Source organism: Poecilia formosa, unplaced genomic scaffold, assembly GCF_000485575.1.
Source record: "Poecilia formosa unplaced genomic scaffold, Poecilia_formosa-5.1.2 Scaffold167, whole genome shotgun sequence".
Classification (NCBI taxonomy): Eukaryota; Metazoa; Chordata; class Actinopteri; order Cyprinodontiformes; family Poeciliidae; genus Poecilia; species Poecilia formosa.
The window spans coordinates 433,952-460,228 of record NW_006800106.1 but is presented as its reverse complement, the minus strand read 5'-3'; the positions used below and the strand labels follow the sequence as shown (position 1 = coordinate 460,228).

Here is a 26,277-nt window from a genome sequence, read left to right as displayed (position 1 = left end):
TTTTTTTTTTTTACAGGAGTTTATATTTTTCCATAAAAACACACCGATGTTTTCCCTGATATCCAAGGTGACGGAGCCTCTCCCTACCTGTGCCGATGAACAGCATGTTGTACGCCCGCTGGTCCAGGCCGCTGACCCGGTCCACCGCCAGCTTGGTGAAGTTGACGCCCTTGGTCAGCAGCAGGGGGCGACCCAGAGCTTTGTCCTCCATCAGTGGGTGTTTCTTGGCGAAGTTGAGCGTGGCGTCGGGCAGCTGCAGGGAGCTGTTGTAGCCGTTCTCCCTGTCTGAGTTAGTTATGCACTGCGGCGCAGGGAGAGGATGGAGAGACGGGGAGAGAGAGGGGAGAATGGAGGGAAGGAGACTTCTTAGTTGGCGCTGGCGCAGGTTGGCATGGTTAGTTGGCGTGGAGGTTGACTGCCCTGCCTCCCCTCCGTTTGCTCCATTACCTTCCTTCCTTTCCGTCCTGGCCCATTATGCCCTGAGCTTTTTTGTGACGTGCCAGCTTCAACTGTTTTCCACCTCCACACTTCTCTCTCTATCACCTGTTTCTTTTCCTCCCCGCTGCCTCCCTCATTACCTCTCTCATCCCACCTCTCCTGCTTCTCACGCTGTTTTTTTTCCTGCTTCCTGAAATGTCCCTGGACTCTGAGTGGGGTTTCGTACCGATCCGGGCCGCGGGCTGGGGGTGGCGCCCGTGTATCGCCCCCATCTCTGGGACGCCTCCCTGTACTCCTTGTAGGAGCCCTCGAACACCTTCTTCACGTCGCCGATCTGGTACTGGCACACGGCCGACACGTCCACGTCGCCCCTGAAACACGACAAGAGAGGAAGGCAGTCAGCCGTGTGCGGCGGGGAAAAAGTGACGGATGAATTATCTGTCTGCTGAATGAAAGCCTGACACGGGCCAAACGGGACGGAGGACGTGAAAATAAGAGAGAAACGCGTCTGTCACTGGCATGTCAAGTGAATGTGAGCAACAAAAAATAGTCATTTCTATACATAGAAATATGTCTTGTAAAAGGGTTTTAACAAATCCCATTGCTACTAATAAAGCCGCCTTCACTTCAATGTCTCTCAATAGAATCTACTGCAACAAAATGCTTCAGAAACAACCTAAATGTTACAAACGATATCCCAAGTTGGGGTATTTCTGTCATTTATCACAAAGAGTTCTTGTAGAGTTTTGATTTGATTTGACAATCGATTGTTAAACTTGAAAACTGATGTAGACAGGCGTCAATTCAAAAAAAGTCAGAATTCTCATTTTATTTTTATTATTATCTTCCAGTCTTAGCAAAAGCTCTTTAAAACAAAAGACATTTATTATACATCTCAGTACATGACATGTTGCAATGGTACATTAGCAAAAGAAACGAGTGACGACCATTTTAGTAACTGGATGTGCAAAGCTGACGTTGACACAACTCAAAAATCTGTGATGGCGGCTTACGAAATCCCAGCCACACTTTTCAGATTCGCAAACAATTTTGAAAACTGTCTAAAATGAGTAACTTTCCTTGCACTTCATGACGTCGTTGCTGCATTTTGCGCCGCTCTGTCGCATGAAATCCTGACGAAATCCGCTGACGTTTGTGGTTGGACGGTAACAAAGTGTGAAAAAGAAAAGGCAGACAGATTGTGTCGGGAGAAGCTGGATTATTCACGTTGCTGCAGTTTTTGTATTGAATAAACTGCCATATTGATACATTTTCCACTTTTTGTGGCAAATGCATCTGATGTTTAAACTCTTGTAAATAATTTAGGCAAGTGGCGGCTGCTGTGACTCAAGAGTTGCATTTCGTTTAATATTGAGGCTATTTTTCTTACACACACACACACGCATGCACACTCGCATACGCACACACACATCTCACACAGCAAGTGGGACTAAAACTGGCTGTTGACTCGTGACCCAGGCAGATTAAATTACATTTGTCACCATCATATGACATTTGATTTCCATTCTCATCCACTGGGAATGAGTTTCTTTCCCTTCTGTATTCAGCCACTCAGACACTGACATGCAGGCAATGCCGCTTACCAAAAAAATGTTGTGCACTTGTACTCAGGGATCTGTAAAAGTCACAATTTTCAGCCTCCTGCTGTTTTTTTTTTGTGTTATTGTTGGAAACATTTATTGATGTACATGGTTTTAGATTTAGCTTCAAAATGGATTGCACACTGCAGTGCTTTCACAAAGCTGCAAACAACCGAATAAGATTGTTTTTATGAGCTTATGTCGTGATTTATCTGGATGGGGGCAAATTGGGAGGAGAGCTGCTGATTTTATAATGTCAAAACTAGATGGCAGCGTTAAATTCCTAATGGGTTAAGCAAAAAGCATCGACGGTGACCTTCTGACTAATGTTATCTCTATCAAGGTGAGGCGGTATAGAGCCGTTGCAGCATAACGTCACACGCCCAAAGTCCCGCGCCCTTTTCCTGCTGGAGGGCAAAAAGATGCTCACTGATGATGACTACCTTTGGTTTTAGCTGTTCGGTTGTCAATATACCACGCTAAATCTTAAATGTGTGATATGTAAAGGAAAAAAGAACGGAGTGCTTTTGCTACTAATAGTCAACACTATGACGTCAGGAAAAAGATTCAATAAAAAAAAAAGTAGCTATGCTAGCTTGACTTTGACAAGCTTAACAAGTAGACGTGCTGTGGAATTCTGTGTGTTTTGGTTTAGTTACAAAATAAAGAAAAAGGCGACTCGCACACCAACTCTGACAGATCATCAGTAGAGCAGCTGCTTAAATTAGCTAACCAACCACCACTGTGTTAAATCAGCTAATATCAGTGGTAGCTAATCTACCATAGCGATCATTTAATACTTGCAAAATAAACAACAAGTCTAAAAACATAAAACTGTAACAGACTAAATGTTCTGTTCTTCGCGTGGGAAATGTTTATTTTCTTGGTGGTGAACTTCGGTATATGTAGAGGCGTTGTTGTCAGTTGCTATGACATCAAGTCTGTGTGTAACGTAGCTGAAAAAGAAGAATAATACTAATGTCTGAGTTGCTCTTCAACTGTTGTTCTGCATTTTGTGGTGCAGTGCACTAAATTAATAATCCCTACATCTCCAGGTTTCAATTTAACTGAATCGTTCTACTGTTGCAGCGCAGCTATGAATGTAAAAGAACAGTCGTTTTTCACTTCAGCGTTGTGCACATGCGTGAAATTTTCAGATGAAACAATAGCATGCAAGGGGTCAGTAAGGTCGAAGCCTTTCAGCAGCTGAAGAAACCCCAAACGAAGAAAGAAAGCTTGCGGTTCAAAGCCGCGACACGATATCTTACTGAAGAATACAAAAAGCTCACTTCAAAGGCGTCCGCCTGGAGACAGAGAACATCTCAAACTTTCCTCCAAAAGAGTCCCCACCCCCACCTGTACCTGGCTGGGACCACTACAGTATTACAATTGGTCAAGCAAATTACAGTCTTTACAAAGTGGCTGCAACATCTAAAATATTAAATAAGTTTGCTAAATAGAAGAGAGAAGAAGATGTTTTCGGCATGTCTTATCATAAATGTTTAAGAGGTCTAATTTATGGAGGAAATTACCAGGGCTGTGATGGATTTTGGCTTCCAGGGGGAAATAAAGCAGCTGGGTTGTGACGCTGAAACCAGAGGGTATATCTGTCAGCTGTAATCTTTATTCAATAGTTTAGTTAATAGTTGTAAATTGCCGTCGTATTTGTGTTTATGACGGAAAGATTTAAATCTTACAAAGTGCTTCTGGTCTCTTTGAAAAAAAAAATCTTAGGACATTTGAAATAAGGTAAAACTAACTTACGAGTCACTTTTATAGCAAGAAATGGGAGCTTGTTTTAAATAAATAATTGCTTAATACTGATTAAAAAAACTACCAGTTCTACCAGGAGACTTTTTCATGTATAACAAGACATTTTCTCCATATTATAAGTGAACTATTACCTTTTAAATCAATATTAATCTCCTGTATCTTGCTGAATAGTTACTTGTAGGTTGATTTTGTCTTTTTTTCCACACTAATTTGCTCCATAAACTAGACAAAAATACTTGGTAATGTTGTTTGCAGTGTTGTAATGAATCAGAGTTAATGTTTAAAATCATAATGTTGGCTGGTAAATAGATAAATGTTATTGCTCCTTTTCTCCTCTCAGCTTCATCTCCCTCAGATCAGTTGATCTTAGTTGTCCGAGGTGGAAACTTCAGGGAGACTTTTTCTGTTTCTGTGTTTTAACATCAGACAGACATCATTATTTATCCTCATTCTCCTTCTCCTTCCTGTCTATTTACTGCGCAATAAAGACCACTAAACTTAAAAAAATAAAAGCACATCTTTTATGAATAGTGTTTGGCCCTGAGTAGTGGCTCTTTTTAATGTCTCTGTTCTGTTTTAAAAGTGTTTCATGTCTTGGATTTATCTGTTTTATATATCAGGACCTTTAGCAAATGTACTGTTTTTAAAAAAATGTGCTTTATAAATATATTGGATTTGGACGTTTTAATACTCCTACAGTGGCCAATAACTGTACTGACTGAATAAATGTTGGATTTATCTAGTTTTGATTGTTTTTTCTGTGTATGTTATGCTTCTGCTGTAAACATGAAATTATCCTCCAGCGTTTTCAGTGTTTCTCTAAGTGGAGACCTCACCACCGTGGTCCTGACGCTGCGGCTCGTCGTTGTCGTAGAATCTTTCAAGGTCAAGACAACGGTTCTCTTTAGGAAACAGATTTACCGCCATTTAAAACCACATTAAATCTGTGTGACATTCAGCCTCTAATAAAAGCAATAAAAACATATCCAAGGACGCCCGAGTGGTGCGCGCTCTAAATGGCTCACATCTGTAACAGTAATAACTTAAATTAAAACCCCACAATTACACTGTAAATATCTAATCACACAAAGTACATCAGAGGAGCCATCTTATCAGAGCGACTCGCCGCTCGGCGATTTCATTAAGGGCTTCTGACACGTCTGCGGCGGGCGGTCAGCGGAGCACTAATGCGGTAATTAACTCTACCGCTGAGTCTGAAATATGGAGTAATGCATCTCCGGCGTCCGGCCGCGTGCCTTTTCCTCTCATACTGACCACTGAGCGTGAAAGATGCCGTAGAAGGTCGTCCCTCGCCAGTCGGGCCCCGGCAGCGTGAAGACGGCCCGCAGGTTGTTGAAGGAAACGTGGCGCTCCGGCAGGGAGCACTCCAGCCGGGCTTTCTGGAAGGTGGTCCACTTCTTCTGCAGGGTCCTGGTGCCACCCAGATCACCCTGAAAGAGCCACACACAGCAGCTGAGCCTCCCTCTTTTCACTCCACATGTGGTCCACTTTGGATCTGAGGTGAGCCTTCGGAGCCACATAAAGATGGTTACAAAGTCGGCCTTGTATCGCCTTGTAGAACATTTCTAGGATTAAAGGACTAATGTCCCAGCAAGACCTGGAGAAACTCGTCCATGGGCTTGTCTTACTGCTGGACGATAAAAGTTACTGCGATGATGTTTTTGTTTCTTAGACCTTTTCCAAGCGATAAAATAATAATGGTAATAGTACACACTCTTAAAGATCAGTAAACATTCATTTGTAGTGAACATTTAGTAATGAACTTGAAGACATTTTACATAACCAAAAGAAATAAATATCAGAACCAACAGATAAAGTGAATTATGACGTCTCTATAAACAAAACTGTCCTTCAAAAACAGGGACTGGTTGAGACCAATGGACTAAACTAAAGACTTTTGTAAATGTAAACAATCAAGCTGGTTTTAATTTATCTTGTTATTAACTGAATTATTGATTATTGTGACAGGTCTAGGAATGAACAGATCTCTGTGAGATGTCCACAGTTTCAGATTTTGCATTGTAACTTAACTTTGCTTCAAGCTTTTTCTCCAGTTTTATCCCTGACCTGTCTGCCGTCCTCCTGGATCTTCATGACTGTCTTCGTTCTCTGATGTTCTCTAACAAACCTCGGAGGCCTTGACAGAACAGCTGGACTTTTACCGAGACCAAATTAAACACAGATGGACTTCATGTACTAATTAGCTGACTTCTGAAGGCAGTTGTTCTCTGACTGGTCCGTATCGACACGTTGTTGAACAAAAACAAAGACGGAAACGACATCTTCAAAGCCAACGCGGCAGAAAGAAACAGCCGAACTCTGCTTTTTCGCAAACTGATCAAAGTAATAGTCCGCTGACAACATAACATAAAACGGCAAGTCGGTGGTTTAAGCAGACGGATATTTTTTGGTGCTGAACTCAGAAATGTAGGATTACAAATGATTTTTGCTGAACCCTATTTTTCAATCTGGATACGCTCTTTAAGCTCCCAGGCTTTTTCTTCTTCTATTTCTTTTAGCGCTTTGTTATATTGCATTTCATTAGCCTCCCCTTCACCCCATCAAAGACAAATATCATCTTTATTCTCCCTCTTTATCTGCTCAGCAGTAAATCTGTTCAGTTTGCCCCCGCCAACTGAACTGTTGTAATTGCACGTAAAGGCTTTCAAATCCATTCTGACCCTCAGATATTGAAGCCTGATATGAAGGACAAAAAGAAGGAAAATAACGCTCATTAAAAAAAACAAAAAACGGTAAATGTGTAGACAGGTGGTGCTGGATTGTATTCTTCTTTGTGCTCAAAGGAGACCCAATTTGTTGAATCGTCCCTATTATCCTCTGCAGATGATGTAAAACAGGATTTAGAAGGTGCAAATGCATGTGGCGCAGCAGCAAAACTCACAGAAGCAGTGCAACGCGTGCTAAGCAAAAAGAAGGAAAATAATAACGCTATTATTAAGCTATCGGGATATAGTGTGATCCAAACAATTCAAACATCACAGTGCATTAAAGAACAGTCAAGCACGTCTCAGGGAAGAGGCTGCTGACGTGCGGCCGTAAGGACGGCGCAGCATCAAAGCTAATTAGTTTTGCTAATGAGGCCATTTATTTTGAAAATGAATAATTAATTAGCAGATATGTCCACGTCAGTGTGATTGTCTGTCTCCGCATGGGCCGATATAAGCAAGGTGGCGACGAGCCGAGAGTGTGTTGCTCCTGCTGCTTTGGGTTAAAATAAACGATTTAAAAGCCACTGATCACTCTTATTCTCCTTTCTTTGTTTGGTAGCACGCGCTCTCCGCTGTGTTCTTCTACTGCACAAGATATCCGGCTGTTTTGGTTCCTACTGAACATGAGTTAGCTTTGTACAGCTAGCTTACGCTGCAGTGCCAAGGCTTTTGGGGGGTGAATTGTTTTGCCTTCTTTGAAACGTCTCAGTCTTGTTGGAAGGAGATCATTTTCCCAACTCTTTCCACAGATTCTCAGCTGGATTTAGGTCTGAACTTTGACCCGTAGTGCAAAGCTGGCAGGTCTGTGCCACATCTGCATGCCCAGAGGGAGGTTGTAAAATTTAGCTTATTCTTTCTTGTACAATAAATCAAACTCAGTCAAATTAAATAAAGTGAGTCTCAATAGTTCAGTCCAGACTTTGATTAGAGACCACTGAAACGTGTTATAGCAATAAACTTGATTGATTGCTTAATTTGAAGTGGCTGTAATTAGTTGAACTGTATTTTATAGTGGGGTATCAGAGTTAAAGGGGCTGAACATGTTGAATTAGTGCAGTAGAAAATCCATCTATCATTTTCCTCTGCCTTCTACTCTCTATTTTATCAAAGTGAAACACGGGGAATACTTTTGCTTTGCCCTCTGCACTAGATTATTCCTGAAACTGCTCTCTAGTTGAAGCCCACGATGGTTAGCACATTATTAAGTTCTCAGAAACAGCTGCCAGCACAGCTGGACGAAGCAGAAAACAGCTGATTCCCAGACGAGTCTGCAGAGAAGCGCGAGTTCACGTCAAATCCGTCCCTGCGCTCCTGTATTAACTCTAACTGCGTTAGCTGAGGCCAATCGGCGTTGGAATCGGTGTGTGTTTACGGAGCCCGGGCCGGCCTCCGGGACGGATCGGGTTACCTTGCAGACGCGGGCCACTCTGGCCACGGTGAGCTCGGTGTCGCAGTCCAGCTCCAGCGCTCGCTCGCTGAAGAAGAAGTAGATCTTGTCGTCGTCGCCGTCTTGGCTGCCGCTGCTCTCCCTCACCAGGGCCGAGCCCACAAAGTCCGGCTCTGCGGACACACACACACACAGACACACACACACACACACAGGCACAAAAAGGAGATCAGAGGGTGTATTTTTACTTGGCTGACATATATCACAAGTGAGCAGAGACGGTTTCAGCCTGCAGGCCTGAATCACACCCCACGCTTGCTAGCTTGACACGTCCATCTCATCCTCTGTTGGCCTTTCTCACCTCCTCCTCTATTTGCTTTCATCATCCCCCTTCGCCTCACCTCTCCACCAGTCGTTTCTCACTCTCCGTCTCTTCCTCTGCTCACTATTAGCGATCCATTTTGTGTTTTCCCCTTTCCTCAGTCACTGCCGTCTTCTTTTTTTATGTCTCTGTGTCTGGGCCTCATTAGGTTGTAGATATTGCTTTTTCAAGACAATCACGCTTTTTTTTTTAAAGAAAAAAATCTTAGCTGCTTGGGGCTTCAAATTCATTTTTATGCCAAAAAGTTTTTTTTAAAATATATATTCTGTGAATTTACTGGCTGCCCAGACAGACCATTCTTTTTAAGGTAGGAGTCAAATTTTCAGCCGTAATGGGATGGTGTAAACTCTTCACCGAAGCCCAGACCAATTGAAGGCTTTTAGTTTGGTCAGAAATGGCTTAAATTGAGGTGAGTCTGGTTTCATCGCAGGTCTGGTCTTAAATAAATAACAAAAACTTCAATATCTGTATGAATAATAAACAGACATGCGAGGCGGAAGCTGCGCCTCATCTGTATGCGCCTCCTTTCTTCGCTTACCTCCCCGTCTCCTCTCACCTCTCTCTCTCTCTCTGACTCTTCATCACCATTCCTAATGTCTTGTTTTTCCATCATCCATTTCTCCTGCTGTGACTTCATCCTCTTCTCTCCCCTTCATTTCTTTCCAAGTGCCTCACTCTGTCCCCCGCCTCCTCGACCCAAATGATAACAATCCTTTGTCGTAGCTGAGGAGTGAGCTTCATGCTCTCAGTTTTTTTTCACCTCAAATTTCAGGCTCGTCTTTTAAAACAACGTGAAGCTTGATGAAAATTAAACATCCTCGTTAGCTTCCACCGTTTCTGTAGCCCGTCTTTACTCCTCAACCTGAGTTAATCAATCATATTTTAAGTGGGTTTTTGTTCTAAATCAAAATGCTGAATGTAATTTAAAAGACTAGCTTGGATTGGTAAGCTACACCAATTCAAAGTGTGTTGGGGTTCCAGTTTTACTTTCTTCCCACAGAGAAACAGGCCCTGCTAAGGTAACGCATGGACCTATTAGACCTGATATAACGTTAATGCAGCTGTGATTTAGAAATATAGACGTGCTGTATGTTATCGTTTGCATCTGGAAATTTTGTGCATTCGCATAAAGCCGGAGAGTAAAAAGACGATTCTTTTACTTGCCATCCGTAGCAGTGCTGCTGCGGTAGAACGATTCAGCTAACAAAATGAAACCTGGAGATGCAGGTATCATTAATTCAGTGCAGTGTGCCACAGCAAAGGGAAAGTAATGCAAAAAATGGTGAACAACAACTCAAGAGTACTCATCTTCACACTCTCTGTGTTGGCTACGTTACATGAAGCAACAGACGCCACTAATGTATCAGGATTCAACAATGAAAAACACGCAAACATTTCCCACACAAAGAGCAGAACATTCAGTAATTATGTTTTCAAGCTTTATGTTTATTTTTGCGATTATTGATAAGTGGTTGATTAGTTAATTTGAACACCTGCTCTGCTGATGATATGTCAGAGTTGATGTGTGGGTTTCTTTTTTCAACTGAGCCAAAACACGTTGAATTCCACAGCACATCTACGTGTTAAGATTTTCAAAGTCAAGCTAGCATAACTGACCTACTTCCCTCTCCTTCACTATTCTTTTAAAATTAAAACTTTTTCCTGACTTTGTTAGCTGTCATAGTGTTGACAATTAGTAGCAAAGCACTGTGTTCCTTTTCTTTTATGTATATATCACACATACGCTAAAGATTTAGCGCGTTATGTTGACAACTTGAAAGCTTAACCAACGGTAGGTATTGTGAGTGAACATTTTTTTGCACATGACGTCAAGTTGCAACCCGTCTGCGTTTCTTTTATCTTTACAGAAAGCAAAACTTTTCGGTCTAAAAGCAGTCAAAGCTTATACTTAGAAATAGCCTGTAAGGTTCACAAAAAGCCATATTAGACAAATAGCTACATAAAGACAACTTGATTTGATACAACTTGAAAGAATTTCACCCTTTTTGCCATTTGGTGGTAATAGTATGAAAAGGTAGAAAAAAACAGTTTATTTATTCAAGAGCTAAAAACAGAGATATAAAGGTATTTATGTCAACATTTTTGAATTTTTACAGGCTTCGAGGATCATGCATTTTAATGTAAAAGGCAAACAGTACAGGTTGTTCACTGACAAGATGTTTTCTATACATCACCAGAGGCAGTTATGTTTGTTTTCAGGAAAACAGACAACTTTACAGCAAAAATTTAACTTTTCTATCTCTTTGAATGAACTGCAGTAACATAAATGACACAGACAGATGAGGAAAGGGAGTTCATTTGTATTTGTAACAAAAAAAAGCACAAAAAAGTCCTTAATTCTGTAACAGTGACAAGTCTATTACATGTATTAATAAATGAGAGGTCTTGCGTTTGCCCCCAGCATAATCTGCTCTCTTTCTTATGCTTTCCATGCTCGACTGAAAAGCGGCTAAATTTAGACTTTTAATAACATGTTGAAATAACGCTCCCTTCTAGAGCAAATACAGACCAATTTTAACCTAGACATCTGTGGACACATTAGATGTGTTTTTATTGAAAAAATAAATCTCACAGGGTTTTTCTGGCCACTCTATAACCAAAAACACACAGGGTGACGTTAGCAAGCTAACCTGCTGCTAGCTACAGCTGAAGCAGAATTATGTTTATAAACAAGTACGGGCCATTTGTAGTACTAACGCATATATCAAGAGCTGCCCAGAAATATATGGCTCTCATACAATACAGTTAATTACAGCAGCATACAGAGGTAAATACTTCAAAATTAGCCATACCACTAGCTTAAAGTAAGTTCCAATTTTTTTCACAGATGGGGCAGAAAAGTGTTTAATTTGACAAAGAATATGAGAGAAAAAAAACATTTCATGGATTGACAGAGAGATAGAAACTTGTCTTTATGAATAAATTTCTATTTAAAACATTTATTGTATCTTACACAGCTCTCTCATGTTTTTCATTAATCTTTAGTAAGAACACAACAGCTCATATTTCCAGCACTAGTTTAAGAACGGTCGAGTTCATGTTCCCAGAAAACTACATCTATTTTCAGCTTGGCACTATGAGTTATGTTCATTTTGTTTCTAATGGATGACTCTCAGTGATGTATAGCCGACGGTGGTTATGGAGTTGGAGGCCGTGTGAGAGGTGTCCCAGCTCGCTGAGATGACAAAGTGAGAACACACACAACGTGGTGTGTATTCACTGGAGACATAAGCTGAGTACGACTCAGGGGTCACCTCCAGGAAACAGCTGTACCTCTGCTTTCTGCCACTAATGTTTGCCTGTTCTGTAACTGTACAGGTTATTTACAACAGCAAGTATAGGCAATAAAAGCTACACTAGGCTAGCAGGTGATAGATACCCTGCCATTCAGACAACAAAGTCAGTGTGTCTGCTTTTCTCAAAAACATCTTAAATTCTTGTATCAAAAAGTACGGTTTTGAAATGTCTTAAATTCATTNTAACAGACTAAATGTTCTGTTCTTCGCGTGGGAAATGTTTATTTTCTTGGTGGTGAACTTCGGTATATGTAGAGGCGTTGTTGTCAGTTGCTATGACATCAAGTCTGTGTGTAACGTAGCTGAAAAAGAAGAATAATACTAATGTCTGAGTTGCTCTTCAACTGTTGTTCTGCATTTTGTGGTGCAGTGCACTAAATTAATAATCCCTACATCTCCAGGTTTCAATTTAACTGAATCGTTCTACTGTTGCAGCGCAGCTATGAATGTAAAAGAACAGTCGTTTTTCACTTCAGCGTTGTGCACATGCGTGAAATTTTCAGATGAAACAATAGCATGCAAGGGGTCAGTAAGGTCGAAGCCTTTCAGCAGCTGAAGAAACCCCAAACGAAGAAAGAAAGCTTGCGGTTCAAAGCCGCGACACGATATCTTACTGAAGAATACAAAAAGCTCACTTCAAAGGCGTCCGCCTGGAGACAGAGAACATCTCAAACTTTCCTCCAAAAGAGTCCCCACCCCCACCTGTACCTGGCTGGGACCACTACAGTTTTACAATTGGTCAAGCAAATTACAGTCTTTACAAAGTGGCTGCAACATCTAAAATATTAAATAAGTTTGCTAAATAGAAGAGAGAAGAAGATGTTTTCGGCATGTCTTATCATAAATGTTTAAGAGGTCTAATTTATGGAGGAAATTACCAGGGCTGTGATGGATTTTGGCTTCCAGGGGGAAATAAAGCAGCTGGGTTGTGACGCTGAAACCAGAGGGTATATCTGTCAGCTGTAATCTTTATTCAATAGTTTAGTTAATAGTTGTAAATTGCCGTCGTATTTGTGTTTATGACGGAAAGATTTAAATCTTACAAAGTGCTTCTGGTCTCTTTGAAAAAAAAAATCTTAGGACATTTGAAATAAGGTAAAACTAACTTACGAGTCACTTTTATAGCAAGAAATGGGAGCTTGTTTTAAATAAATAATTGCTTAATATTGATTAAAAAAACTACCAGTTCTACCAGGAGACTTTTTCATGTATAACAAGACATTTTCTCCATATTATAAGTGAACTATTACCTTTTAAATCAATATTAATCTCCTGTATCTTGCTGAATAGTTACTTGTAGGTTGATTTTGTCTTTTTTTTCCACACTAATTTGCTCCATAAACTAGACAAAAATACTTGGTAATGTTGTTTGCAGTGTTGTAATGAATCAGAGTTAATGTTTAAAATCATAATGTTGGCTGGTTAATAGATAAATGTTATTGCTCCTTTTCTCCTCTCAGCTTCATCTCCCTCAGATCAACTGATCTTAGTTGTCCGAGGTGGAAACTTCAGGGAGACTTTTTCTGTTTCTGTGTTTTAACATCAGACAGACATCATTATTTTATCCTCATTCTCCTTCTCCTTCCTGTCTATTTACTGCGCAATAAAGACCACTAAACTTAAAAAAATAAAAGCACATCTTTTATGAATAGTGTTTGGCCCTGAGTAGTGGCTCTTTTTAATGTCTCTGTTCTGTTTTAAAAGTGTTTCATGTCTTGGATTTATCTGTTTTATATATCAGGACCTTTAGCAAATGTACTGTTTTTAAAAAAATGTGCTTTATAAATATATTGGATTTGGACGTTTTAATACTCCTACAGTGGCCAATAACTGTACTGACTGAATAAATGTTGGATTTATCTAGTTTTGATTGTTTTTTCTGTGTATGTTATGCTTCTGCTGTAAACATGAAATTATCCTCCAGCGTTTTCAGTGTTTCTCTAAGTGGAGACCTCACCACCGTGGTCCTGACGCTGCGGCTCGTCGTTGTCGTAGAATCTTTCAAGGTCAAGACAACGGTTCTCTTTAGGAAACAGATTTACCGCCATTTAAAACCACATTAAATCTGTGTGACATTCAGCCTCTAATAAAAGCAATAAAAACATATCCAAGGACGCCCGAGTGGTGCGCGCTCTAAATGGCTCACATCTGTAACAGTAATAACTTAAATTAAAACCCCACAATTACACTGTAAATATCTAATCACACAAAGTACATCAGAGGAGCCATCTTATCAGAGCGACTCGCCGCTCGGCGATTTCATTAAGGGCTTCTGACACGTCTGCGGCGGGCGGTCAGCGGAGCACTAATGCGGTAATTAACTCTACCGCTGAGTCTGAAATATGGAGTAATGCATCTCCGGCGTCCGGCCGCGTGCCTTTTCCTCTCATACTGACCACTGAGCGTGAAAGATGCCGTAGAAGGTCGTCCCTCGCCAGTCGGGCCCCGGCAGCGTGAAGACGGCCCGCAGGTTGTTGAAGGAAACGTGGCGCTCCGGCAGGGAGCACTCCAGCCGGGCTTTCTGGAAGGTGGTCCACTTCTTCTGCAGGGTCCTGGTGCCACCCAGATCACCCTGAAAGAGCCACACACAGCAGCTGAGCCTCCCTCTTTTCACTCCACATGTGGTCCACTTTGGATCTGAGGTGAGCCTTCGGAGCCACATAAAGATGGTTACAAAGTCGGCCTTGTATCGCCTTGTAGAACATTTCTAGGATTAAAGGACTAATGTCCCAGCAAGACCTGGAGAAACTCGTCCATGGGCTTGTCTTACTGCTGGACGATAAAAGTTACTGCGATGATGTTTTTGTTTCTTAGACCTTTTCCAAGCGATAAAATAATAATGGTAATAGTACACACTCTTAAAGATCAGTAAACATTCATTTGTAGTGAACATTTAGTAATGAACTTGAAGACATTTTACATAACCAAAAGAAATAAATATCAGAACCAACAGATAAAGTGAATTATGACGTCTCTATAAACAAAACTGTCCTTCAAAAACAGGGACTGGTTGAGACCAATGGACTAAACTAAAGACTTTTGTAAATGTAAACAATCAAGCTGGTTTTAATTTATCTTGTTATTAACTGAATTATTGATTATTGTGACAGGTCTAGGAATGAACAGATCTCTGTGAGATGTCCACAGTTTCAGATTTTGCATTGTAACTTAACTTTGCTTCAAGCTTTTTCTCCAGTTTTATCCCTGACCTGTCTGCCGTCCTCCTGGATCTTCATGACTGTCTTCGTTCTCTGATGTTCTCTAACAAACCTCGGAGGCCTTGACAGAACAGCTGGACTTTTACCGAGACCAAATTAAACACAGATGGACTTCATGTACTAATTAGCTGACTTCTGAAGGCAGTTGTTCTCTGACTGGTCCGTATCGACACGTTGTTGAACAAAAACAAAGACGGAAACGACATCTTCAAAGCCAACGCGGCAGAAAGAAACAGCCGAACTCTGCTTTTTCGCAAACTGATCAAAGTAATAGTCCGCTGACAACATAACATAAAACGGCAAGTCGGTGGTTTAAGCAGACGGATATTTTTTGGTGCTGAACTCAGAAATGTAGGATTACAAATGATTTTTGCTGAACCCTATTTTTCAATCTGGATACGCTCTTTAAGCTCCCAGGCTTTTTCTTCTTCTATTTCTTTTAGCGCTTTGTTATATTGCATTTCATTAGCCTCCCCTTCACCCCATCAAAGACAAATATCATCTTTATTCTCCCTCTTTATCTGCTCAGCAGTAAATCTGTTCAGTTTGCCCCCGCCAACTGAACTGTTGTAATTGCACGTAAAGGCTTTCAAATCCATTCTGACCCTCAGATATTGAAGCCTGATATGAAGGACAAAAAGAAGGAAAATAATAACGCTCATTAAAAAAAAAAAAAAAAAAAAAAACGGTAAATGTGTAGACAGGTGGTGCTGGATTGTCTTCTTCTTTGTGCTCAAAGGAGACCCAATTTGTTGAATCGTCCCTATTATCCTCTGCAGATGATGTAAAACAGGATTTAGAAGGTGCAAATGCATGTGGCGCAGCAGCAAAACTCACAGAAGCAGTGCAACGCGTGCTAAGCAAAAAGAAGGAAAATAATAACGCTATTATTAAGCTATCGGGATATAGTGTGATCCAAACAATTCAAACATCACAGTGCATTAAAGAACAGTCAAGCACGTCTCAGGGAAGAGGCTGCTGACGTGCGGCCGTAAGGACGGCGCAGCATCAAAGCTAATTAGTTTTGCTAATGAGGCCATTTATTTTGAAAATGAATAATTAATTAGCAGATATGTCCACGTCAGTGTGATTGTCTGTCTCCGCATGGGCCGATATAAGCAAGGTGGCGACGAGCCGAGAGTGTGTTGCTCCTGCTGCTTTGGGTTAAAATAAACGATTTAAAAGCCACTGATCACTCTTATTCTCCTTTCTTTGTTTGGTAGCACGCGCTCTCCGCTGTGTTCTTCTACTGCACAAGATATCCGGCTGTTTTGGTTCCTACTGAACATGAGTTAGCTTTGTACAGCTAGCTTACGCTGCAGTGCCAAGGCTTTTGGGGGGTGAATTGTTTTGCCTTCTTTGAAACGTCTCAGTCTTGTTGGAAGGAGATCATTTTCCCAACTCTTTCCACAGATTCTCAGCTGGATTTAGGTCTGAACTTTGACCCGTAGTGCAAAGCTGGCAGGTCTGTGCCACATCTGCATGCCCAGAGGGAGGTTGTAAAATTTAGCTTATTCTTTCTTGTACAATAAATCAAACTCAGTCAAATTAAATAAAGTGAGTCTCAATAGTTCAGTCCAGACTTTGATTAGAGACCACTGAAACGTGTTATAGCAATAAACTTGATTGATTGCTTAATTTGAAGTGGCTGTAATTAGTTGAACTGTATTTTATAGTGGGGTATCAGAGTTAAAGGGGCTGAACATGTTGAATTAGTGCAGTAGAAAATCCATCTATCATTTTCCTCTGCCTTCTACTCTCTATTTTATCAAAGTGAAACACGGGGAATACTTTTGCTTTGCCCTCTGCACTAGATTATTCCTGAAACTGCTCTCTAGTTGAAGCCCACGATGGTTAGCACATTATTAAGTTCTCAGAAACAGCTGCCAGCACAGCTGGACGAAGCAGAAAACAGCTGATTCCCAGACGAGTCTGCAGAGAAGCGCGAGTTCACGTCAAATCCGTCCCTGCGCTCCTGTATTAACTCTAACTGCGTTAGCTGAGGCCAATCGGCGTTGGAATCGGTGTGTGTTTACGGAGCCCGGGCCGGCCTCCGGGACGGATCGGGTTACCTTGCAGACGCGGGCCACTCTGGCCACGGTGAGCTCGGTGTCGCAGTCCAGCTCCAGCGCTCGCTCGCTGAAGAAGAAGTAGATCTTGTCGTCGTCGCCGTCTTGGCTGCCGCTGCTCTCCCTCACCAGGGCCGAGCCCACAAAGTCCGGCTCTGCGGACACACACACACACAGACACACACACACACACACAGGCACAAAAAGGAGATCAGAGGGTGTATTTTTACTTGGCTGACATATATCACAAGTGAGCAGAGACGGTTTCAGCCTGCAGGCCTGAATCACACCCCACGCTTGCTAGCTTGACACGTCCATCTCATCCTCTGTTGGCCTTTCTCACCTCCTCCTCTATTTGCTTTCATCATCCCCCTTCGCCTCACCTCTCCACCAGTCGTTTCTCACTCTCCGTCTCTTCCTCTGCTCACTATTAGCGATCCATTTTGTGTTTTCCCCTTTCCTCAGTCACTGCCGTCTTCTTTTTTTATGTCTCTGTGTCTGGGCCTCATTAGGTTGTAGATATTGCTTTTTCAAGACAATCACGCTTTTTTTTTTAAAGAAAAAAATCTTAGCTGCTTGGGGCTTCAAATTCATTTTTATGCCAAAAAGTTTTTTTTAAAATATATATTCTGTGAATTTACTGGCTGCCCAGACAGACCATTCTTTTTAAGGTAGGAGTCAAATTTTCAGCCGTAATGGGATGGTGTAAACTCTTCACCGAAGCCCAGACCAATTGAAGGCTTTTAGTTTGGTCAGAAATGGCTTAAATTGAGGTGAGTCTGGTTTCATCGCAGGTCTGGTCTTAAATAAATAACAAAAACTTCAATATCTGTATGAATAATAAACAGACATGCGAGGCGGAAGCTGCGCCTCATCTGTATGCGCCTCCTTTCTTCGCTTACCTCCCCGTCTCCTCTCACCTCTCTCTCTCTCTCTGACTCTTCATCACCATTCCTAATGTCTTGTTTTTCCATCATCCATTTCTCCTGCTGTGACTTCATCCTCTTCTCTCCCCTTCATTTCTTTCCAAGTGCCTCACTCTGTCCCCCGCCTCCTCGACCCAAATGATAACAATCCTTTGTCGTAGCTGAGGAGTGAGCTTCATGCTCTCAGTTTTTTTTCACCTCAAATTTCAGGCTCGTCTTTTAAAACAACGTGAAGCTTGATGAAAATTAAACATCCTCGTTAGCTTCCACCGTTTCTGTAGCCCGTCTTTACTCCTCAACCTGAGTTAATCAATCATATTTTAAGTGGGTTTTTGTTCTAAATCAAAATGCTGAATGTAATTTAAAAGACTAGCTTGGATTGGTAAGCTACACCAATTCAAAGTGTGTTGGGGTTCCAGTTTTACTTTCTTCCCACAGAGAAACAGGCCCTGCTAAGGTAACGCATGGACCTATTAGACCTGATATAACGTTAATGCAGCTGTGATTTAGAAATATAGACGTGCTGTATGTTATCGTTTGCATCTGGAAATTTTGTGCATTCGCATAAAGCCGGAGAGTAAAAAGACGATTCTTTTACTTGCCATCCGTAGCAGTGCTGCTGCGGTAGAACGATTCAGCTAACAAAATGAAACCTGGAGATGCAGGTATCATTAATTCAGTGCAGTGTGCCACAGCAAAGGGAAAGTAATGCAAAAAATGGTGAACAACAACTCAAGAGTACTCATCTTCACACTCTCTGTGTTGGCTACGTTACATGAAGCAACAGACGCCACTAATGTATCAGGATTCAACAATGAAAAACACGCAAACATTTCCCACACAAAGAGCAGAACATTCAGTAATTATGTTTTCAAGCTTTATGTTTATTTTTGCGATTATTGATAAGTGGTTGATTAGTTAATTTAAACACCTGCTCTGCTGATGATATGTCAGAGTTGATGTGTGGGTTTCTTTTTTCAACTGAGCCAAAACACGTTGAATTCCACAGCACATCTACGTGTTAAGATTTTCAAAGTCAAGCTAGCATAACTGACCTATTTCCCTCTCCTTCACTATTCTTTTAAAATTAAAACTTTTTCCTGACTTTGTTAGCTGTCATAGTGTTGACAATTAGTAGCAAAGCACTGTGTTCCTTTTCTTCTATATATATATCACACATACGCTAAAGATTTAGCGTGTTATGTTGACAACTTGAAAGCTTAACCAACGGTAGGTATTGTGAGTGAACATTTTTTTGCACATGACGTCAAGTTGCAACCCGTCTGCGTTTCTTTTATCTTTACAGAAAGCAAAACTTTTCGGTCTAAAAGCAGTCAAAGCTTATACTTAGAAATAGCCTGTAAGGTTCACAAAAAGCCATATTAGACAAATAGCTACATAAAGACAACTTGATTTGATACAACTTGAAAGAATTTCACCCTTTTTGCCATTTGGTGGTAATAGTATGAAAAGGTAGAAAAAAACAGTTTATTTATTCAAGAGCTAAAAACAGAGATATAAAGGTATTTATGTCAACATTTTTGAATTTTTACAGGCTTCGAGGATCATGCATTTTAATGTAAAAGGCAAACAGTACAGGTTGTTCACTGACAAGATGTTTTCTATACATCACCAGAGGCAGTTATGTTTGTTTTCAGGAAAACAGACAACTTTACAGCAAAAATTTAACTTTTCTATCTCTTTGAATGAACTGCAGTAACATAAATGACACAGACAGATGAGGAAAGGGAGTTCATTTGTATTTGTAACAAAAAGAAAAGCACAAAAAAGTCCTTAATTCTGTAACAGTGACAAGTCTATTACATGTATTAATAAATGAGAGGTCTTGCGTTTGCCCCCAGCATAATCTGCTCTCTTTCTTATGCTTTCCATGCTCGACTGAAAAGCGGCTAAATTTAGACTTTTAATAACATGTTGAAATAACGTTCCCTTCTAGAGCAAATACAGACCAATTTTAACCTAGACATCTGTGGACACATTAGATGTGTTTTTATTGAAAAAATAAATCTCACAGGGTTTTTCTGGCCACTCTATAACCAAAAACACACAGGGTGACGTTAGCAAGCTAACCTGCTGCTAGCTACAGCTGAAGCAGAATTATGTTTATAAACAAGTACGGGCCATTTGTAGTACTAACGCATATATCAAGAGCTGCCCAGAAATATATGGCTCTCATACAATACAGTTAATTACAGCAGCATACAGAGGTAAATACTTCAAAATTAGCCATACCACTAGCTTAAAGTAAGTTCCAATTTTTTTCACAGACGGGGCAGAAAAGTGTTTAATTTGACAAAGAATATGAGAAAAAAAAAAAAACATTTCATGGATTGAAAGAGAGAGAGAAACTTGTCTTTATGAATAAATTTCTATTTAAAACATTTATTGTAACTTACACAGCTCTCTCAAGTTTTTCATTAATCTTTAGTAAGAACACAACAGCTCATATTTCCAGCACTAGTTTAAGAACGGCCGAGTTCATGTTCCCAGAAAACTACATCTATTTTCAGCTTGGCACTATGAGTTATGTTCATTTTGTTTCTAATGGATGACTCTCAGTGATGTATAGCCGACGGTGGTTATGGAGTTGGAGGCCGTGTGAGAGGTGTCCCAGCTCGCTGAGATGACAAAGTGAGAACACACACAACGTGGTGTGTATTCACTGGAGACATAAGCTGAGTACGACTCAGGGGTCACCTCCAGGAAACAGCTGTACCTCTGCTTTCTGCCACTAATGTTTGCCTGTTCTGTAACTGTACAGGTTATTTACAACAGCAAGTATAGGCAATAAAAGCTACACTAGGCTAGCAGGTGATAGATACCCTGCCATTCAGACAACAAAGTCAGGGTGTCTGCTTTTCTCAAAAACATCTTAAATTCTTGTATCAAAAAGTACGGTTTTGAAATGTCTTAAATTCATTTAAAAATTTAAGTTGCCTTTAAATACGTTAATCACATGCCTTACATTTTATTGTAAGACGTGTATAAGCAACATATTTTCATTGGTTCTGTGATTCGAGGTGGTTGAGGCTACAGCTGACTAGCTGCTAACGACTCCTTGCTAATTAGCTTTTTCTTAAATCTATCATGGGAAAGTGTAAATTTGTCACCAGTTTTTTGTCACTGGCTCACTTCCAATCATAACCCATACGTTGTTATGCATTCTGTGCAAAAAAAAACAAATATAATGTAAAATATTCACCTTTCTTTTGTACATTTCCGTTGTGCTGCAACAGGTCTTAATTTTCATTCATAATGCTCTTAAAACGCTGGTCGGTACAAGAGTTAGTTGCTGTTAAACTCAAACTAGAGGACAAACAGACCAAGGAGTTAAACCGACTTCTTAAAATTGACCTTCATTGAACAAATGATGGCAGAAGATTCTAGAGGAAGTACATTTATTGTATAAAACCCAGTTTTCTTATAATTTGTTACTTCTAGCTCATCTAGTTCACCTGACAACAGCGATAATGTTGATCCACTCAGAGGTTTAGTGGACAATGGGAAGTTGCCCTGGGTCAATGATTTTTTTCCTGATGAGGTAATGCAGATGGGTAATGAGCCATTAGATAATACCAGCGCTGGTTAACCTTTAATGTAAGGGTAAAAATCTACTTGGAAACTGTACATTATCGTTGGACTTGTGCTTTAACTGTGCCAGATTGAGGGGAAAGTGTGATGAGTCCAACAACAGCAGGACAGTGCATTTCTTTTCATCTCTACATAATTTTATTTTATTAGAAGTGACCACCTCTTTCTGCTCCACATTTTCACACATTATTGTTTTTTTCTCTTCACTCTCACCGTTTAGCCAGGCAGGCAAGTATTCACTCTTCATGCTGTAATGCTGCTGGCCCAGGTTTCTCAGAATGACCGGCTCCGTGCCCAGGAAGTTGTTGAGCGTCGCTGAGTACAGCTCCTTATCTGTAAAGAAAGAAAAAAAAAAAGCAAGCTTTACATTAATTCAGCTTCTTTTTTTCCCCAACAGACAATACAGGCGTACATTGAAAGAGCCTCTGTGTATCAGCTGGGAGGCACAAAAATGCTGCAAGAACGGCCGTTTGTGGGGTCACTAAAGCTGCCCACAATCAAGTGAATGCAGCATAAAAAGCTAAATTGCACCTCTGGACTCTCGGCTCAATTGTATTGGCTGCTGAAGCGATGAGAGTTTCTGCCGGGTTTAATGCTTCTTTTAATTTGTTCAGGTTCCACAGTTGGAGCAACAGCAGCAGCTGGCGGGGAGCGTCTTCTTGACAGGGTCAGACAAAAATTAGTATTTTCTAAGAATAAAGTATTGGTCAAATAGATAATCTGTATGCATACAATATTGTGAACAAGCCATTTCATTTTCTTTGTATTATTACTATTATTCTCTGCAGACTGTGTTTGTGGAAGGTTTCAAAATGTTTCTGAGAAAACGGCATGGACTTTTTCAAGATCTATTAACATTTTAGTTTGGATTCTTGTACGTTGAGTAATATGTTGTTGCAGATTAAACTCAAACTAGAGGACAAACATCACTGCAGACTAAGCGATAACAACAGGAACAAATTGCATTTTTGACAAAGTACACTTCAAAACAGTTTGTTTCTCCTCACACCGCCATGCAAAAAGCGTTGATGCAACTCACTAGAGCATAATTGTGAAGTGTAAAGAAAAGCATAAATGTGTTTTTCTTTACAAATTAAAAGAAGTGGTTTTGTATTGCATTTGTAGCTCTGTGTGTAACTTAGGTTCAGGAAAAGACAGAAAACGTTAGCGAATAAACAGGATCATGAAGACCAAGGAAAACAGCAGACAGGTCGGGGATAAAGTTGTGGACAGAGTTTAAAGCACGGTCAGGTTAGAAATCAATATGCTGAGCCTTGGATACCGCATGGAGTTCAATCCATCACCACCATCATCATCAGAGAGTATTGCACAATTGCAAAGCTACCAACTCGTGCTGGACAAGGACATAACTAAATAAAGAAGCAGCCAAAGTGGCCTGCAGTCACTCCTGAGGATTTGGTGGGAGAATCTGTTGACTTGACAGCTGATTGCTGTTGACGCCACAAAGCTGGAATAGATTGACTGATTTCCGTTAAATGGGACAGAGAATGTTAATGATCGTACAATGTTGTCGTGCATATTATCAGATTTAGCTAAATGCTACATTCCAATCAAAGTCTCAGATAACAACAATACTGATCTACTTACAAAAGAGGCCTAACTCAAATTAAGAATCTGTAGAAAGACTTGAAAACTGACGTCCACAGACTCTCATGACTGCCTGAGCACGAGCTACTTTGTGGCAAAAATGTGGAGAAAAAAAATCACTGTACTTGATGTAAAAAGTGGAGGGCTGGATAGAAATGCATACTGAACTTTTATTAGCATACTGAACAGACTTTTATTTATATAAAAAAATGCTGAAAACCATTTTGTAGCGTTAGAAAATGTGAAAAAGTTAAAGAGGTACAAACATTTGTGATTCATTCTCTAAGGCAATTTGCTTTGCCTAAATGACTCAAAGGTCTCTGTGAGGTGGAACACACAAACTTCAAAGCTGAATTACAAAATAAAAGAAAAATAAAGCCAAGTCTCAAGATGCCTTGGAAGACTGTCAGGAAAATTTGAAGAACTACTGACTGAGAAAAAGTACCAAGAAGCTTTGTTCCTTACAAGTGAATAATGACAAACGGGAGGCGTGCAGAACGTCGCAGTTTATAATTATGTCAACTTACCCACAATGAGACCAGTGTGGCCTTTGGCAGGGTCATATGGACATTTTCCCTTCCCATCCTCCAGAGCTGCCGGGTTGAGGGTAAAATCGTCCGCTTTCTGCAACCAAACACAAATTCCCACACACACACAAAAAAAAACTATGAGGGGAGCACAGGTGGTTCATGGTCAGTTTGATTTATGACCCACATGACAGAGCTGCAAGCCTCGTCCATCCGGTGCACGAACCCTTGCCATGTTGTCCTGTCGCATCAGTGTAACATGCGCACGCACACTTAGAAACCCACTCGGCAACACTCACATTATTCAGCCGACCCCCTGTATGCTATGCTTCTCTTCTGTTGCATTTACTTTCGTTTTGTCACACGGCGGCATGGGTCCCCCCGGGGTCAGACGTGTCAGGTTGACACCTGTCAGCCACTGCTTGCCATGACTCCAAACAGAAAAACACACACACGAATACTTACAATGTAATTGCATTTGGGCTGGAAGGCGTAGGTGCCGCAGGTGTAGAGGTGTGTGTGGTTGTAGCTCTGCAGGAAGCGAATGTAGTTGAAGCACTCAGTCTGCGAAGGGAAGAGTGGGAGAAGGGAATAATTGGAGTGGGTTTTTCTTTCAAAAAGTAAAGCTGCAGCAGGAGTAACTTTGTTGTTTGTTAAAGCAAAGATGTTTTAACCACTGGTTACACCAACTCAAATTTAAAACTTTTAAGACCTTTTGAAGACTATTATGAATAAACTGTAAGCCCTCTGTCACAACAGAGATGTACAAAAGACATACAGGGAACCAAAACTGTGAAATTTGTGGGTCTCTTGGCTGCAGTTTTTTGCTTCTCACATAATGAAAATGGCAATAGATAGCTAGTGGCTTAGAGAGTCATATACTAGCTGCTAAAGGCTTGTTTGTTTGCTTAGTAGCTAGCTAGTTTGCTTAGTAGCTAACTATCTAGCAAATTAGCCAGTTAGTTAGCCTGTAACAAGCTGCTAATACTTGCTTGTGAGCTAGCAAAAATAATCAGCCTTAGTTAACTAGCTAGAATATTAGCTAACCTTCTAATTAGCCTTATAGGCTAGCTAGCTAGCTAACTAGCATTCTAGTTAGCTTGCTAGTTACCTCACAAGCAAGCTAGTCAGCCTTCTAGTTAATTAGCTTGCTTACAAGTTAAATATCTTGCTAGCCAGTTTGCTACTGGTAGATTTAGCCACCTTTATAAAGTAAAGTCTCGCCATGACAAAACTGTGATTAACATATTTAAGATCAACTTACATTTTCTTTAATGAATTTAAGAGATATTGAGACTTTTTAAAGATGAACAGCCAACCTGCCACCATGGTGCAGGTGAGAAAAGTCTACAAGGAAAGTCTGCAATGAGAACTCTAGAAATACATTTATAAACAAACTCGCTTTCATTCTTCTGTTAAGAGTAGAAAAGGAAGCAGTACGAGCGTTCAGCGTCACTTAACATACAATGCTGTGTCAAATTATCTGAATAATCTAAAATGATGAAAAAAGTCACCGACAGTTCCAGGGAATAATTAACAGAATAATTTATGCAGCGCTTTATGGGGATTGCCCTTTCATGTCTGCACAGCAAGGAATGAAGAATGAAGCTCTTTGGATGGAAAAGAAAAACAGATGCTCAGAAACGATGCATACCAGCGGAATGAATAATTCACCGCGTCTTGTTGATATTGTCTCTGCAACAGCAGGCCAGACAATCCAGCTTGATACAGAAAAACCTAGCAAATCTGTAAGCCAAAACAATAATTGGCGTAACAGCCAGATTGTTTTTTTTTGTTTGTTTTTTTTTAAACAAAGTTTACATTTTCCTTGCAGATTTATTCATGTTACTTCAATTTCATTTTGGAACAACAAAGTACATTTTCAAATCTTGTATCATTTTCCCTCCACTTCACAAGTGTATGCTGAATTGTGCTAATCTTAATTGAAAGGCGACAAAATGTGGAAAAGTTCGAGGGGTGTGAATACTTTTAAGCTCCTCCTAATTTTATTTAACATGGACTTTTTAACTCTACTTGGAGCCATTTTCAAACTCTGCTGCTTCCCCTGCTCTCCGATGAACTGTTTCCCCTTTCCACTGAAAACCACATCAAAAGTTGCTGTTGTGCATCCAGTATATGAGTTACTATAAAATATTAAGGAAGGATGTTTTGCTCGTGGACAGCATGCAGCCTCAGTAAATGGAGGCTCCCGGTGAGGCTTAAGTGCAGACCCTGGAAAACTCACTATCTGTCTGCTGATGATGAGAATCTGAATCCAAGAGAAAGGATTTAGAAAGGTATATGTCCTAAAAAGACTTGGAACTAGGCTTTATATAGTTAAATAAAGAATTAGTTCTGAAAATTAATTTTTAAAGCATTTTGAATCTTAAATCTACAGTCATGGCCAAAAGTTTTGAGAATGATTCAAATGTTAATATTTACAAAGTCTACTGCTTCAGTTTTTATAATGGCAATTTGCATATACTCCAGAATGTTATAAAGAGTGATCAGCTTAACAGCAATTAATTGCAAAGTCAATATTCGCCTAGAAAATGAACTTTATCCCCCAAAACACATTTCAACTTCATTGCAGCCCTGCCTTAAAAGGACCAGCTAACATCGTTTCAGTGATTGCTCCATTAACACAGGTGTGGGTGTTGATGAGGACA

The 26,277-nt window shown here is 40.5% G+C and overlaps 1 protein-coding gene across 1 annotated transcript in view; it reads right to left on the bottom strand.

Moving 5' to 3' along the window:
* Positions 1-26,277, bottom strand: part of sema4c (sema domain, immunoglobulin domain (Ig), transmembrane domain (TM) and short cytoplasmic domain, (semaphorin) 4C) — a 154,376-nt gene that overhangs the window by 13,071 nt on the left and 115,028 nt on the right. Inside the window, exons 6-12 of the mRNA XM_007564708.2 lie at positions 24,074-24,172; positions 23,609-23,705; positions 21,687-21,806; positions 16,939-17,090; positions 14,045-14,220; positions 665-809; positions 88-301 (exon numbers count right to left, since the gene is read on the bottom strand). Coding sequence (XP_007564770.1) covers positions 88-301; positions 665-809; positions 14,045-14,220; positions 16,939-17,090; positions 21,687-21,806; positions 23,609-23,705; positions 24,074-24,172 — 1,003 coding nt within the window. The remainder of the gene's footprint in view (positions 1-87; positions 302-664; positions 810-14,044; positions 14,221-16,938; positions 17,091-21,686; positions 21,807-23,608; positions 23,706-24,073; positions 24,173-26,277) is intronic.